General features: G+C 39.6%; 1 protein-coding gene across 1 annotated transcript in view; it reads left to right on the plus strand.

Annotated features, from left to right (window-relative positions):
* Nucleotides 1-16,278, plus strand: part of LOC311599722 (cationic trypsin-3) — a 34,715-nt gene extending 18,437 nt beyond the window's left edge. Inside the window, exons 2-6 of the mRNA XM_084785718.1 lie at nucleotides 11,153-11,320; nucleotides 13,124-13,292; nucleotides 14,359-14,612; nucleotides 15,420-15,556; nucleotides 16,100-16,278. Of these exons, the coding sequence (XP_084641844.1) occupies nucleotides 11,281-11,320; nucleotides 13,124-13,292; nucleotides 14,359-14,612; nucleotides 15,420-15,556; nucleotides 16,100-16,249 (750 nt within the window). The 5' untranslated portion in view covers nucleotides 11,153-11,280 and the 3' untranslated portion in view covers nucleotides 16,250-16,278. The remainder of the gene's footprint in view (nucleotides 1-11,152; nucleotides 11,321-13,123; nucleotides 13,293-14,358; nucleotides 14,613-15,419; nucleotides 15,557-16,099) is intronic.
* The last annotated feature ends 202 nt before the right edge of the window (nucleotides 16,279-16,480 follow it).

The following is a 16,480-nucleotide window of genomic DNA, read 5'->3' on the forward strand; positions in this document are numbered from 1 at the left end:
AGATGGAATACCATCTTCGCTGAGTTGGTAGTGTACTTATCTCGACTCACTTATTAACTTATCTGGAAGCCCCAGTGTCTGGTCACCTCTGGCCTGTTTTGACCACTTAGGCTCCTGTAATTGCTCTTCTAGTCATGTGACCACCCCAAGGTGCAGAGCTCGGAACAAGAACAGAGTTTTATCCTTCAACACAAGCAATAAGTTCCAATTGCATAACTTGGAAGGCAGTGAGATTCCCCCTAGAGCAAAGCTAGATGACCCTTGCTGGTGAGTTCATAGACGATGAGCTTTAATGGTGTGTGGCAGAGGAAGGCAGCACTGTGCCTGTCCAGCCTTTGCAGCTGCAACACAGAATTATGTCTTACAGGAGCTTAAAATCATCAAAGAGATTAAAAAAGAAATCAAAACTCTCAGCAAAATAAAAAAAAACCCAAGAGCAAAATATCTAGGACTGCAACAAGGTAAAGAGTGACACCAGATGAGCAACGGTGTCTAAGAAGATTTGACAATAGCAGGATGAAGACACAGGCATACAGAGAAAGTTTCAAAGACTACTTCTAAGAAAAGGTCATATTTGGAATGGCTTTTGATGAGTAAGCAGAAATTTATCAGGAAAAAAAATGCAGCATGTTATTATATCCACTCCTTGGGCAATTATTCACTCAGCAAATACTATGGTTCATGCTTAATTTTAGGCACAATAGTTAGAACGTAATGCATTGCGTCCCCAGGAAATTCAAACCGCCTGGAACAAACATAATATAGGTACATATTTTTATAGAAACAATAGTTAAGTGGAAGTAATAGTAATAGCACCAAGGTAAAAGGCAAAGGCTGCTAAGAAGCATAGGAAGGGCCGAGTTTGGCTGGAGAATGAAAAGCGAGAGATGTTGAAAGTGAACAGAAGCTGGCAGGTGTGTGCTGACCAGTGTGTTAGGAAGGCTCTGAAGGAAATTACCTCCTTTGCTGTGCCCTGGAATTTAGATGTGACTTCCTCTCAGTGTGGGGCTGCTCGCGAGATTGTAAGTATGGAGTTATATCTATGTCTGTCTAGATCTAGTTATATCTATGTCTATTTCACATCTAGCTCACTGGTTTGGAGGATGGATTCAAGGAGAAAAGTTCAGAAATAAAACACTTTTCATAGTACTGCTTCAGTAGCTCAGCAGAGAGAATGTGGTCCTGAGTTAAGGCAAGACATGGGTGATGACAAATATAAATTATTCAGTGATAAACCAAGAATCTTCAAGATGAGTGGAATCTTCCAAGTTTCGTATTTGACAGTAGATTATGTGTAAAATGAATTGGCAACTGAGAGGAGACTTCCAATTTCAAGTCTGGACTCCTCCTCCCTACCTCTCTCCCTCTCATACTCACTATTTTCCTTCCTCCCTGTCTCCCCCTTCTTTCCTCTCTCCCTCCCCTGGTCTACCTCCCTTCCTCCCTCTTGCTTTCTCCCTCCCTCCCTCTTCCTGATACAGATTTTAAATTATTGTTTTAAATAGAATTTAGGATAACTTGACTTTCCTGTATCATTTCTACAACACGATAGTTCTAGTCACATTTTCTGTATGAGTAGATACTATATTCTAAAAATGTTTTGAAGATTTGATGGGGACAGTCATTTCCATTTTCACTCCTTTCCAGTGCCAGATATTTTAAAGTTGATCTCTTGGGCAGATGCTTGGCTATTAAGCACAGTCCCTCCTTCTCACTTCTGAAGCCTACCTCTATGAATGGTGATGTCATGGCTATAAAATTGCCCGGGACCATACTCATACCAAGAACAGTGGACCTACTGCATGTTATTGATTGTTAGGTATCACCTGTATAGTTGGAAAAGGGGGAATTTTCAGCAGACAGAGCACAGAGGATGGGGTCAGCAGTTCACTATTACAGTCTGTAACTGTAGGCTCCTCATATGGGAGAAGATCCAGGTAGATAGGTTCAAGGGTGAATTATGACATTGCTAATGTCGCTAGTTCTTCTGTAAGATTGGCCCTTTACCAATTATCTGGATGCCTGTTCTTTGTCTTGACTTTTCTTGAAAACTCAGTCTTTCAAGTAACTTTGTTGTCCCTCTGTGCACGCACCTCGATCCCTAATACAGTACACACAGTATTTTCCTTACCTTCACATTTTTTTAAATTTCTAGTGCAACTTCTAGATGTGAAAAGTTTTTTTAATGGCAGTGCAGTGGTATAGTCACTGTGTCAGTTTTTGCACCAGTCCTGCATAGCAAAGCTGTCCTCCTGTCCACTGAGAGCATTAGTTTTGTCGTCCTTGGGCCATTTCATTTGCTCATCAGGTTATGATGGGGTGTAACAGAATCAAGTCTTCTAGCAGGAAACCCAAGATATGATTTGATGTGGCGACTTAGTGGGAACCTTGTGCAGACACTTCTGAAGACATGTCAATTAGATGAGAGATTCAATAAGAGCCTGAACAGCTCATAAATGCAACTGAGTGCCCTAGAATCAAACTATTGGGAGCCATGGTCTCACCATCATCGAGCTTTTTGCAGCCACCCTGAGCAGCACCATGCCCTGCCAGGCTTCTACTCCAAACTCAATCCTTGTATATGAACCTCAGTCTGAGGAAGTATGCAGTCTTCTCTCAGTAAAGGAGCATGAGAAAAGTAAAAGTACAGTGAAACAACTCAATAATGGAGGATAAGGGATGTACAGGCAAGATTCTATTGGACCTCATCCTATTTCCCCCAGTGTTACATTACGGTAGGAGAAACAATCAGAGGATTTCTATTTTATTATTTGATCTTAAGGATTAAATACATTTAGGAAGTAAGTGCTTAGGAAGCATGTAGGCTTTGATCTTTGTAAAACCTACTTTATTTGGGGTTATTTAATGTCTCTACCTCCATTCCAATCCACCTACCCTACATAGGAGAGAAAGAAGGTTAGTAGAGACAGTGGAGATAGGCCTTTTTGACTCAGTTCCTTGGGGCAATTCCACTCTTCACCATCAGAATTTCAACAGCAAGTCTGTTCTTGGCAGCCTGCTATCCTATGAGCATATACAGGGGGAGGAGGTCCCCCTCAGTCACAGTCATAGAGGAAGGGAGTAAGGGGAAAATGGGAGGGAGGGAGGAATGGGAGGATACAGGGGATGGGATAACCATTGAGATGTAATATGAATAAATTAATAAAATAAAATAAAAAAAAAGAATTTCAACAGCAAACACAGCAGCAGTGGGAACAGGGACCAAAAGCGCCTCTTTGAAGTTTTCTCTGGAGTGTTTCTGAAGTTTTATCCAGAGAGTTTCTCTGGAAGCAAGCTATGCACAGCCAAGCAAAACAAAGTATGAGAAGCGATGGAAAGCGATCTCTCTTTGTTTGGGGGCTATTTTTATACCCTTCCATAGTCCATACAGGATGCTTTTCAGCTGGCAAAGACCATGCCCTCGCATAAGACAGTTTCTTTGTAATGGACAAACATCATGCTGTTTCCAGCAAACAAACACCACACAACCTCACAGGAGGCAGTTTCACATCCCACACTTGGCATCAAAACAAATGTATATTTACATCCACTACAGAAACATTGTTGTACATATGTGTACATGGTGTGCATGAATGTGTGTATAAGTACAAGTGTATGTATGCATGTGTGTAGAAGCCAGAGGTAGAAGTCAGGCGCCTTCTTCAATGACTATCTATGTTTCTTTTATTTTTTATGTAGGGTCACATGTTTAACCTACAGCTCACTGCTTTAGCTAGTCCAGCTATCCAGCTGCCCGAGGGACCTCTGTCTTTACTTCCCAAGGCCCTGAAATTGCAGGCAGACCATCATGCATACCCAGTTTTACATTGGTTTTAGAAGTCCAAACCCAGTTTTTATGCTTTCAGTTGAGCACCTTATTTATTGAGTCATTCTCTTAATCCTGTTATTTCTGCCCCCCCCTTCAGTTTTGGCATCCATAATCCTGAGATATGAAATACTCGACAATTTCAATATTTTGATTTTTCATTATTGTTTTTATTTTATATGTATGTGACTGGAGTCAGACTGAACACCAACAAAAAGACAGACATGGCGTTTCATTCCATGAAGGCCCAGCAAAGCAAAGCAGGTGATCTCTGTGAGTTCCAAACCATCCAGGACTATATAGTGAGACCCTGTCTCAAACAGAACCAAAAAATCAAATAAATGAACAACTTCTTGTTAGGATATAAACAATTTGAAATTTGTTGGCCTAAAGAGATGGCTCGCTGATTCAGAGCACTGGCTGCTCTACCAAAGCACCCAGCTTTGAGTTACAGGTCTCACATGGTGGCTCACAACCATCTGTAACCCTAGCTCCTGGGAATCCTATACCTTCTTCTGGCTTCCTCTGGCATTAGGCAGACAGTCATTCAAGCAAAACACACACACACACACACACACACACACACACACACACACACACACACACACACACACTACATTTTAAATGCATCTGATAAAATGAGGATAAGTAGGTTAGAACAGTGGCACTTGAGGACAGTGGCAGGAAAACAACAAATTTTTATGAATTACTTGTGTGTTCTATGTTTCGTTGTGAAAATGTTTGTTTATTCAACACAAAGTTTTCATAAAAACTAATGTGGAATCTGCATCATTGATTCTTGACCCATGTCATTTATTTGTTTGGCTTTGTTTTTTGTTGTAGTTTGTTTTGTTTTGTTTTGTTTTTTGTTTCCTTCCCCCCCCCCTTTTTTTTTTTAGACATGGTCTCATTATTTAGTCCTAACTGTCCTGGAACTGAATGCATAGACCAACAGGCTGGCCTTGAACTCATAGAAATCTACCTACCTCTCCTCCTGGGTGCTAGAAGTAAAGTGCTGTGCCACCATGCCCAGCCTTGTGTCTTGTCTTTTAATGTACCTTTTTGTCCTTTAATTACATCTCAGTTTCTGCCTTCATTTCTGTTTCTCTATTGACCTCATTGTCCTCTGATATAATGAGTTCACTTTTTAAAAACCTTGTTGCCCTATCACATCCTAAACTGTGTGCTTTTCAAATTGTTTCAGGGTAGCAGCTGTACTGAGGGGTGTGTTTCAGGCATGCCACCCTCTCTCAAGCTTGCATGGCAAAACTGAGGATTTCTCTTAGCATGCTTGTGAGATGGAGGCAGAGTCTGACACAAACTGAAGATGAGTCTTTGAAGTGAATTGCCAGAGAAGTGTTGATCATATTGGCATTGTAAAGCTCTAACATGGGCATCAAGAATTGTTCTGAGTGGTCTGATGTATCCACTATACTCTGAGAGAACTTGGTTTACACACAAGGGTGTTAAACTCCAGATACAAACACGCTAGTGATGACGCAAGCACAGGAACTCAGGTGTCCACCTCTAAATGCTCTTTCACAAAATTTCTTCCTCATATTTTGATGCTTATTCTATTTCTGTCAAACTATACCCTCCACTAGTTTCTCTCACTGTCCTCCCAGACTTCCACACTCCCCAGCCTTCTTCTTCTTCTTCTTCTTCCTTGTCATCAAATGAACACTGAGATGGTTTCCCTAATGTAACTACCTTTATTTCCAAGCATCTCAGTCTCTAAAACTAAACTAGCATTCCATTTTAAATCCTGACAAAGACATTTCAGTGGTTCATTTCTAGAACAGGCTAAGCAAGTTGTTGCCTGTGCAGAGTACACGGCCTGCAATCAAACTGTTTTTTTTAAAAATCAAGTTTTATTAAAATATAGATATATTCAATCACATTTTATGACTACATTTGTGTATTAGCTGTGATAAGAGACAACCCTTGCAATAACTAAAGTTTTTCCATTGATCTTTATGCAAAAATGTTCTTGCAAATAGTTTTCTGGTGAGAATCCTAAATAGCAAGAGCAGAAATCCCCTACACAAATATTTTATCCTTGAACAGAGCTCAAGGAAACAAGAACCTGTTAAAGGGCTCAGGTTCCCCAAAACTCAATGTTCTGTACTCTACCAGCGACGGCCTGTACATGGCAAAGATTGGAAATGCAGCTGAGGGTGGATCTGCAGGGGAAGATCAATGTGATTTCCAGAAGCGCAGACTTTGTGAGCAGTTCCCTTTGTATTTTTGGCTGTCCTGCTTGCTTATGTTATATATTAGATGTCTTACTAGAACTTTTTTTTTGAAGGAAAGTAATTTAAGTTTTAACTTTCCGTGGGCATTATAGTTGTTGAATGGAAGCATTGCTTCCCAGTAATGAATGTCATATTAGCCAGGAAAGTAGCTAGAGAAGCTAAAGAAATATAAAATAAGTCGATGGAGGAAAAGAACATGCATTGCCTCCCATGACCGAATCCTCTTGCTCCTGCCAATGCGAACATCAGTATATTACTTGACTTCAATCAGGCCCCAGAGTAATTGAGCCTTTCAAGGCCACTAGGCCATGTGCATGGGAAAGACAAACAAGAAACACAGGCTAATTAAACATAAGCAGAGGCTTCCGAGCCAACATGTGCTTGAATTCCCCATAGCTCATGGCTCTTGTTGTAGAACAAGAAGAGGAAGGAGACCCCCACACAGTGTAGCAAGATCAGTTCTTGTTAGAAATGAGAATTTCCTAGTATTATTGAGCGCAGATATTTTACACAAAGAGTAGAGAAGCATATATTATTATGGACTCAGGGAACTTTCAACTTCATTATTCATTATCAAGCATCACAGAATATCTCATAGAATATTTCACAGAACTTCAGAAGTGCAGGACAATCTTGTGAGAAACTTTTAGGCTTAAGAATCTATGTACTATATCTGAATATATTTTTTTCAGGTTTGCTCAACTACTATACAAAACCAATTACATAAACTATACATACTCATATATATACATATATAAATTATATATACATGTATATAAATATATGCTCATTGAATATTAATATCCTAACTAGGGTGAGTCATCAATACCATTTCCAATCACAGACACCCATCATAGGAGCCACCTGGGTGATACTGAGCTTGCTATTTTCTGGACCATCTGCCTAACATCTTATTTCAAGTATGATATGTTCATAATTATTAGTCTTCAACTTGAATTTGGATGGTATAAACAGGATCACTTCATTTTAAAAGTGATCTTTTATTTTAATATCCATTGGGTAAGATATGGACAGAACATGGAAGATCAACATTATTGTTTAAGAAGAGATTAAAGAAAAAAAAAGTCTAGAGTGCTGGAAAGATGGTTCCGGTATTGAAGCTCATATTGTTCTTGTTGAGAACTCAAGTGAGATTCCCAGAATGCACATCTGGTGATTACAAATACCTCTAACTCCATCTCTAAGAGATGCAGCATCCCCTTCTGCCCTCTTTTGGCACTGCATTCAAATTCACAAACACACTCAGATATATACACATAATTAAAAATAAAATATTGAAAAAGAGATGTAGTCTACTGAATTCTCAAAATGTAACAATGTTTAGCCACTGTGCTAAGTACTTTGCATGTACAGATGTGTTTTCCCATATGCCTACTACCACTTTTTAATGACTAAACAATTCTCATATCTGTTGAGTAGAACCATGTTTTGTTGTCTTGTGTGTTTTGGGGGGGGGAGAGGAGGCGATGATGTTATAAAAATTGTCATATTTCTACTTTACCTTTACGTTACTCCCTGGAAGCCAGTATTCTTTCCCTCTCAGAAGGAGTGAATGTGATGAAGTCCAGGTAGGACCACAAGATCGAGCATTGAGGGACACAACAGTACATGAGACTGTAAGAAGTTTTGCAGAGAGATGTATCTTTCCCAGAAACCCAGGTCTCAGATGAGTGTCTGGAGAAGTTCGGAGGGGGATAAGGATGCGTACATCTTCCAGAATTATTGTAGGAATAAGTAGCAGATCATGAAAGAGGGTGAGAAGATGCCCCTAATTCTGTATACTGCTCCTTCTCTTACTTTTAAATATTTTCTGACTCTTAGGAACCAGTTAATGTCCGTTTCCTACCTTGAACTCCATTCAATTAGTGAGTATTGAGTGTCTATATAGGTCCAACATTTAAAGCCTCTTCTTTGACAATACCCTTGGATACAAAATCCCCTTGACCTTTTGTTTTCTGCCCATTGTCTACACTTCTCAACTGGGGAATTGTTGCTTGGAGAGGACACTTGGGAGTTTGGCATTGGTTGTCACCACTGCAATCAAGAGGTAGTTCTCTTTGCATATTAAGATGCTGGCAAACACACCACAGTGCTCAGGGTACTTTCCCATCTCAAAGACGTAAGAGGCTACAAATGTCAATAGTGTTAAAGTTGAGAATCTGTCTCTCACTAGTATCTTACTTTGTCACAGTGACAAAAATAGAAGACATAGATACATTAAGAGAGGAAAGATTTAATGGACCATGGTTTTAAAAGTTCTTCTTATTATGTGGAGAAAGATGTGACAGAGCTGAGCTATTTGTGTCATTGTAATCAAGAAAGCAGAGAAGAGAACTCAGACACTCGCTGGGTTTCACATTTCTTCACCTCTGTATGCAGCTTCAGCCTCAACCCAGAAATAGCACCACTTATATTCGAGGAGGAGGACCTTTGCATCAGTTGTCTCTGGAAATGCCCTCATACACACAGCCAGGAGTGTAACCCTTCAAATTCCTAGGTAATTCTAAATCCTATCACATTGATAATGAAGGTTAGCCATCCCAACTAAATTGTTTTAGGAACAGCAAAATTTAAAATACCTCACTCAAGAATGATAATTTTCCTAAACAGAAAGAATATTCTGGTCTATAGGTTGAGATTTTTGGATAGGTAGAGAGCCTGGCTATTGTCTTTAGCTAAAGAATTACTTTGTAAGACAATTCCTGCTAACTAGGCATGGTAGTGCACATTTCTAACCGCACCCACTGTGGTGGAGCAAGCAGAGGGACTGTGAGTTTTAATTTCACCTGGGAAATTGAACAAAGCTCTCTCAAAATAAACATTTATAAAAAACCAAAGGGGTAGGCATGATGGCACATGCCTTTCATCCCAGCACCCAGGAGACAAAGGCAGGCATATGTCAGTGAGTTTAAGGGCAACCGGTCTATACAGACATTAGTTTTAGGCCAGTTTCAGGGATACATAGTGAGACCCTGTCTCTAAACAAAGATGGAGAGATATTTGTAGGTTAGCTTAGATGGGTGGTAAAACATGGGCTTTCTGGTCTAACATGGTGAGGCCCTGGGTTCAACTCCCAATACTGCATGGGAGGAAAGCTTGTCTGACTATTACTCCTCCATTGATCTTAATAATTCCTATTTAAAAATTGCCATGCCTGGGCATATACATGAAAGTTGTCTCACCATACAACAAGGAGATTTGCTCAACTATGTTCATAGCAGTCTTATTTGTAATAGCCAGAATCTGAACACAACCTAGATTCCCTCAGCAGAAGAATGGATATAGAAACTGTGGTACATTTACACAATGGAATACTACTTACTACTCAGCTACTAAAAACAAGTAAATCTTGAATTTTTCAGGCAAATGGATGAAACTGGAAGCAATCAGCCTGAGTGTGGTAACCCAGACCCCGAAAGACAGGCATGGTATATACTCACTTATGAGTGGATTTTAGTCTGACATAGATGTTCTCTGAGAGTCTCCACTCAGCAGGGGATTGGGACAGATGCTCTCACTGCTGGGCTCCAGGTTAGAGCTGTATGGAAGAATGGGAGGGGAATGGGAGGACCCAGAGAGTTCAGGAGCCCCACAAGAGACCATCAAGGATGGCATACCTAGACCCAGGATGGTCTGCATAAACTGTTGAACCAACCAAGGACAGTGCATGCAGTAAACCTAGATACCCTGTTCAGATAACACCAATGGACAGATTGTTCTCCATGGTTGTGGGGAGAGCAGGGACTGTTTCTGAAATGAACTCTTGTTCCTCCAATTTGACCACTTCTCCTTGGTGGGGAGACCATGGGGCACTAAGAGGAAGGAGGAGCAGGCTATCTGGGTGAGACCTGATACGCTGTGATCATATGATGGGGGAGGAGGTCCCCTTCTGTCAGAGGTCTAGGGGAAGGGAATAGGGTGAAAGAGAGAGGGAGGGTGGGAATGGGAAGACACAAGTGAGGGTATAACAATCTGAATGTAATCTAAATAAATTATAATAAATAAAATAAAATAAAATAATTAAAATAAATTATTGAAAAAATATCCATGAATTCCTTAATATTCACTTGACTTAATGGTCCATTTTGTATTGCTCATGATTCTGCCAGGAGGCCTTACAATTTATAAATTTTGTTTCTGATATTTTCATCTGAAAATTGGGAATTAAAATAAGTATACCAAACCATTCTTCTTAGAAGGGAGTACTAAATTAATATAGTCAAAGTACTTGAAGCACAATATATTCCTCCCTTATCTATGGGAAATATTTACTAAGATACTCAGTAGATGCACGAAACTACAGATAATTCCCAACTGTATGTATGTATATGTACATATGTATAAACTTTCATTATGACAAAATTTAGTTTACAAGCAAACATTAAGAGATTGAAGACCACAATGTGCAAAAAAGTAGAAAAATAGAAATAAAATGAAAGACATACAATGTTATGCTATGACATAGTTATATCAAAGTTATGAATTTCTAGAATAATTTTATTTTTTGGTTCATGTAGCCATGGATTGAATCCAATTGAGACCCTGGGCAGTGGAAGCACAGGAAAGGGAGCCACCATATCCTAGATATAGAACAAGATAGAGGTAGATACAAGTTCTCATCTTTAACTTTGCCTATTTTATCTATCAGAATTTTAAATAAGAATTGTCCTTTCCTTGAGAGAGAGAGGGTCTTTCCCACTAGTAATGGACTCTTAATGTGGATGTGGACTTTTAGAATGATCCTAGGACAAGGTAACTATTATGAGTAATTATAAAGTAAATTATGTCATGTGAATGACCAGGGTTTCAGTGAGTCCTTTAGAAAACACGTTCACATCAGAAATTTCAGAGCACCTACGATTTTTGTCTGAGAAGCTGAAAACCTGAAGCTCTGCCTTGTGACCTTACTCCAACTTGTTTTCTTACTATGGAGACCAGTTCCCACCAGGTGAGCTTGTTTCTTCCATTCCCACAAGCTTTGGGAAGAAATGGATTGGCGTTTAGATTCTGTCCTGCATTATCTTCCGTCTCTCACTAATTGAACTCTAAGTTTAGATTTCTGAGTTTCCAGTGAAAGGTCTTTCCTGGAACCTATGGTGTCAATAAAAGGCCTGGAGGTATAAGTAGCTATGGGAGACAGCCTTCGTCCTATTGACTGCTCCAGACACGTGATCAACCATGAAGACCTTGATCTTTCTTGCCTTCCTTGGAGCTGCGGGTGAGTCCCTTCAATGAGCAAGTCAGAAAGAATGAGTCATGGAACCAAGTTAGTGTTTTGCACCTGGAATACAGAGTTTGTTTATAGGGGGATTAAGATGTTAGACCAACATTGTGTAGTGCATGTATTGATGAATAATTAAACTTTGCTTGCAATAAAATATCATGGTACAGCATTGATACTATAAGTAAGAAGGCTGGCTTGAACTTCCAGTTAGAGTCCATTAATTAGGGGGGAAAAGGCTGAGGATACCACACAACAAAAGAATTGTTTGTTGTGACTTCTGTGGAATACTGATATAAATAACAGTAATCTAGTGCTGCAGGGATGGATAACTGTTTATGAGCTCTTCCAAAGGACCTGAGTTCAGTTTCCATTATCCACGTCATGTAGCTCACAACACCTGTAACACCAGCTCCAGAAAGGGGAAGGGAATCTTTTGGCTGTTTCATAGACTTGCACTCATGTTCACAACCCTACCCTTCCACACACACAAATCCTTTGGTGGTGGTCAGGGGGAAGAATAGTAACCAGTGCTCCTCGAAGAGGATGTAAATGTCAAACCTGAGTCTCCTGAATACTGAAAAAGTGATTATTTGGCCTAGGAGTCAAGACAGGAAAGCAAATTTTATTTCTCTTAGAAAGAAACTTTTGGGCTACACTCTTTCTATCCTTTTAATAAAGTCTCCCTGATGTAAAGCCATATGTAATTCAACTGATTAAATTTAGGGGTATTACCACTTCCATATTAGTGTTAGCAATTTATTTACTGTTCACAATACAAGGATCCTATTTTGGGCTAAACCCAAGCTTAATGCATACCAAGAAAATATTTACCAACTAAAACATATATACAAATGTCTATTTTGTTTTTAATTTTCATACTGAGTCTTGTGCTACCTTTGAGCACATTCCATATCCCAGACAGGTCTTAAGCTTGACATCATTCTGCCTCAGCCTCCAAAGCAGTAGGAATTACAGGCCTGGGCCAAAATTAAAGGATGCAAGTAAAATTGTACTACTGAAATGTAATGGTAGAGTTCCCAGAACTCAGTGGAAATAATTAGATATATCTGTCAATACTTGTGAAATTATCTTAGCTAAGAAAATATCTCGGCTCATTAAAATAATGGAAGACTTTGGGATGGTAAGAAATCCTGATAGCAGTGGGTACTACTGCACAATCCAGGGGCATGTGTTACAAAGGTTGTTGGCACAAACAAAGGTTTGGAAAGGGAATACTGTAATGACTGGTGAAATTGTTTATAAAAAACTTAAATAACAAGCACTATGAGAGCTAAAGAGAATAAAAACATCAAATTAGGGTTTTTCTAAGTAAAAATACTTTCACATTTCTCCTTTTTTCTCATGGAGACAGGCATGTCATGCCAACAACTTATCATCAGTCAAGATTAATGCAAATCTATCCATTTGTATGGCTTCCCAGCAGCGTTCTATTATAAAGTGCCCCTTATGTCCTTAACTAGTCACTAGTCAGGCATCTCTGATTGTCTTTAATATACCTGTGAGTATCTATGGGCATGTATATGTGGGTATATATTCATACATATGGCACATATGTAAGAATGCAATGCACTATTTACATTTCAAGAAAAAATAAAAATTATACTTCTTTAAAAGTGATTTTTAAATACTAGATTTTAGTGGCACAAATAATAAAATTTCAAAAATAAAGCACAATATCTTAGAACCACCATTTCTTGATTATATGAGAACAAAGCAAAGCACTTGTAAAACGGATTTATATGGTGGATTTATAAGGGTGTCCAACTTTCTTCTCAGTGGCCTTCCCCATAGATGATGATGATGATGATGACAAGATTGTTGGAGGCTACACCTGTCAGAGGAATTCTCTCCCCTATCAGGTGTCCCTGAATGGTGGCTATCATTTTTGTGGTGGTTCCCTCATCCACTCCCAGTGGGTTGTTTCAGCAGCTCACTGCTACAAATCGTAAGTGACCAACATTCACCTTTCTATGCTCTAAAGCCATATTTTCCTTTAGCCCTGTCAAAATATAGCTAGAAAAGATGCACAGCTATACAGGACGGTAAAAGCATTCAGATACTGGACTGTAGAGATGACTCAGCAGTTAAGAGCATTTGCAGCTCTTCCAGAGGGCCTGAGTTTGATTTTTTAGAATCCGCATCTAATGATTCACAGCGACCTGTAACTCCAGGGTCAGGGAATCTTATACCTTCTTCTGGACAAAATAGATACCTGCATTCACACCTGAACATACCCACTCACCCACATACACATGGACATATAATTTAAAATGAATCTTTAAAACATCAGATACCAAGAGCTTGATTCTATCTCAACAGATAGTTATTTACTGAGGGACATGTATGTGGAGTGTTGCTGCAGAATTCACTGCTGTCTTCCTAAGTGATGATACTAAGGACCTAGAAGAGTCTTAATCAACCATTGTTGATTTAAGGATGTCTTAGAATAGCATCAGATTCTGAACCACTACATTATCTCTAACAAAGGGAAATGGGCATATAGAGATTTTAAAAGTATTTTGTATTTTAAGTACATTATTAAAACCAAGCACAAATAATTCTGTCCTGTAACACTACTCCTTTTCATACAGGTGTGGTGGTTCTCACCTTTGATCCTGACACTTTTTCTGATTCCCGCTTCATCCCACTGTGTACTTGTATTTATCTCAATATCGCAAATCCTTGTATATAGTGTATATCTTAAATCCTTAAGAATTACAACCAGAGTGAAAATATCCAATCTGATCTTCATCTCCAACTAATTAGTAGGGGTGTTTCTTCCTATCTTACATCACGTATTTTAATGCACAGTGGATTGTGACTCTGTATTAACTATCAGGGATACTTTAGCAAGGAATTCTCTGACCTGCAAGCAGGAAGGGAATGTACACTGCTCCCTCGGGTATAAAATCACCTGTGTGAATATTTGTGCTTTTTTTTTTTTTTTGCATAATTGGCAAATGGGGGAATTGAAATAGAATACTTTGAAAAATGCTGATCCTTCTATCCAGCCGAATTCAGGTGCGCCTGGGAGAACACAACGTTAACGTCCTTGAGGGTGGTGAGCAATTCATCGATGCAGCTAAAATCATCCGCCACCCCAAGTATAACAAAAACACCTATGATAATGACATCATGTTGATTAAGCTGAATTCACCTGCCACCCTCAACTCTCGCGTGTCCGCTGTCTCTCTGCCAAGAGCTTGTCCAACATCTGGTGCTAAGTGCCTTGTGTCTGGCTGGGGAAACACCCTGAAAAGTGGCAGTAAGTATCGCTGCGACTCAGTTGCCATGTGTGAGAAGGCTAGAGAAGAAAGGCGTGTTGTGGGGGCGGGGCAAGATGGTCCACATTCTCACTCAAGGGAAGGTTCTCCGAGGATAGATTTAGATACAGGCAATCTTAAGAATGTACGCATTAGAGCGGAGAAAATACTTGCGCTGAGACCATAAGTAGACACAACAAAAATGAAATAGTAAGGAAAACACAAATGTATTTAACTGAAATAGGGGAGGAAATTAGACGAATCTGTTATAAAGATTTGGTGTTCCTTTAAGTATATGTCTGTTGAGAGTTGTGGACACCAACGCTTATACCAGATTTTTATTTTTACCTTCTGTTGTGACTTGAATAAAGTTAGTAAGCAAACTTTCCCAAAAGTGTTATAAGCCACTAGGGAATTAATTGAAAGAGAGAATAGGTGTTAAGAAAGAGACAAAAGCATGTACTCTGGTGCCTCACATTTGACCATGTCCCCTGTAGGGGGAGACCTGGTGGCACTCAGAGGAAGGACAGCAGGTTACCAAGAAGAGACTTGATACCCTATGAGCATATAAAGGGGGAGGTAATCCCCCTCAGGAACAGTCATAGGGGAGGGGAATAAGGGGAAAATGGGAGGGAGGGAAGAATGGGAGGATACAAGGGATGGGATAACCATTGAGATGTAACAAGAATAAATTAATAAAAAAAATTTTTTGCTAAGAGAAAAAAAAAAAGAAAGAAAGAGACAAAAGGCTGGAAAATACCTTTCCTAGAACACTAGATAATCTTCTGTTTCATTCTTGTGTTTGACAGCCAAACATCCTACGTTTCTTCAGTGTCTTGATGCTCCTGTCCTCTCTGACAGTTCTTGCAAAAGTTCCTACCCAGGCAAGATCACCAGCAACATGTTCTGTGTGGGCTTCCTGCAGGGCGGGAAGGACTCTTGCCAGGTGAGTTTGTTTGTGGTTGTTCTTCCTCTGACTCATCCTCTCTCTTACCTCACTTCTGCTCTTCTGGAGAGAGAAGAGGGCGACACTACCACCATCTCTGAGATGTTGCTGAGAGATAAAGAGTAGATCTGTGATAAATTTTAATTGTCTCTATAATATTGATGAGTAGAACTAAATATAAAAAGATATGCAGAAATTACGACAAACCTTCCATATGACCACGTGCATTAAACATTTACTGTAGACTTTATCTTTACCTTTGAAAAGAGAGCAGAGCCTGTGAAAATTCATTCAGTCTCCTGAGTTCTTACATTGTCATGGGTTGACAGGTTGACTAGTGAAAGGCTTGGGTGTATAAGAAAGGAAGTTATAGACTATCGCCACACTAAGGAGATCAAAGCTTGAGCTTCGAGGGGTAGAGAAGTTATTTCATGGAGAACGTATGAAAATAGCCCAAGATAATGGAGGAACAACTTGGAGTTCATCCTTTCATTTAGAAAAATGTGAGAACTTTAACTATCTTATCTTTTCTTTGCAATTCAGGGTGACTCTGGTGGCCCTGTAGTCTGCAATGGACAGCTCCAGGGTGTTGTTTCCTGGGGCTCTGGCTGTGCTCAGAGAGGAAAACCTGGTGTCTACACCAAGGTGTGCAACTATGTGAGCTGGATTCAGAAGATGATTGCTGCCAACTAAACACCTCGATCTCTTCATAAGGCATCTCTTTGTAGTCAAATTCACTTTTTTTTATGCCCCAAACCACTATAACTATTTTTAAAATTTGTCCTTACCACGACTGTCTGTGTGTGGCTCTTTCTTGATAATGATGACCTTTCTCTTGATACTTGCTGCTGAATAAGAAAATGTAGAGACTAGCCAGGCGTGATGGTGCACGCCTTTAATCCCAGCACGCAGGAGGCAGAGGCA

This window comes from Acomys minous (assembly GCF_964271855.1).
Source record: "Acomys minous genome assembly, chromosome: 6".
Classification (NCBI taxonomy): domain Eukaryota; kingdom Metazoa; phylum Chordata; class Mammalia; order Rodentia; family Muridae; genus Acomys; species Acomys minous.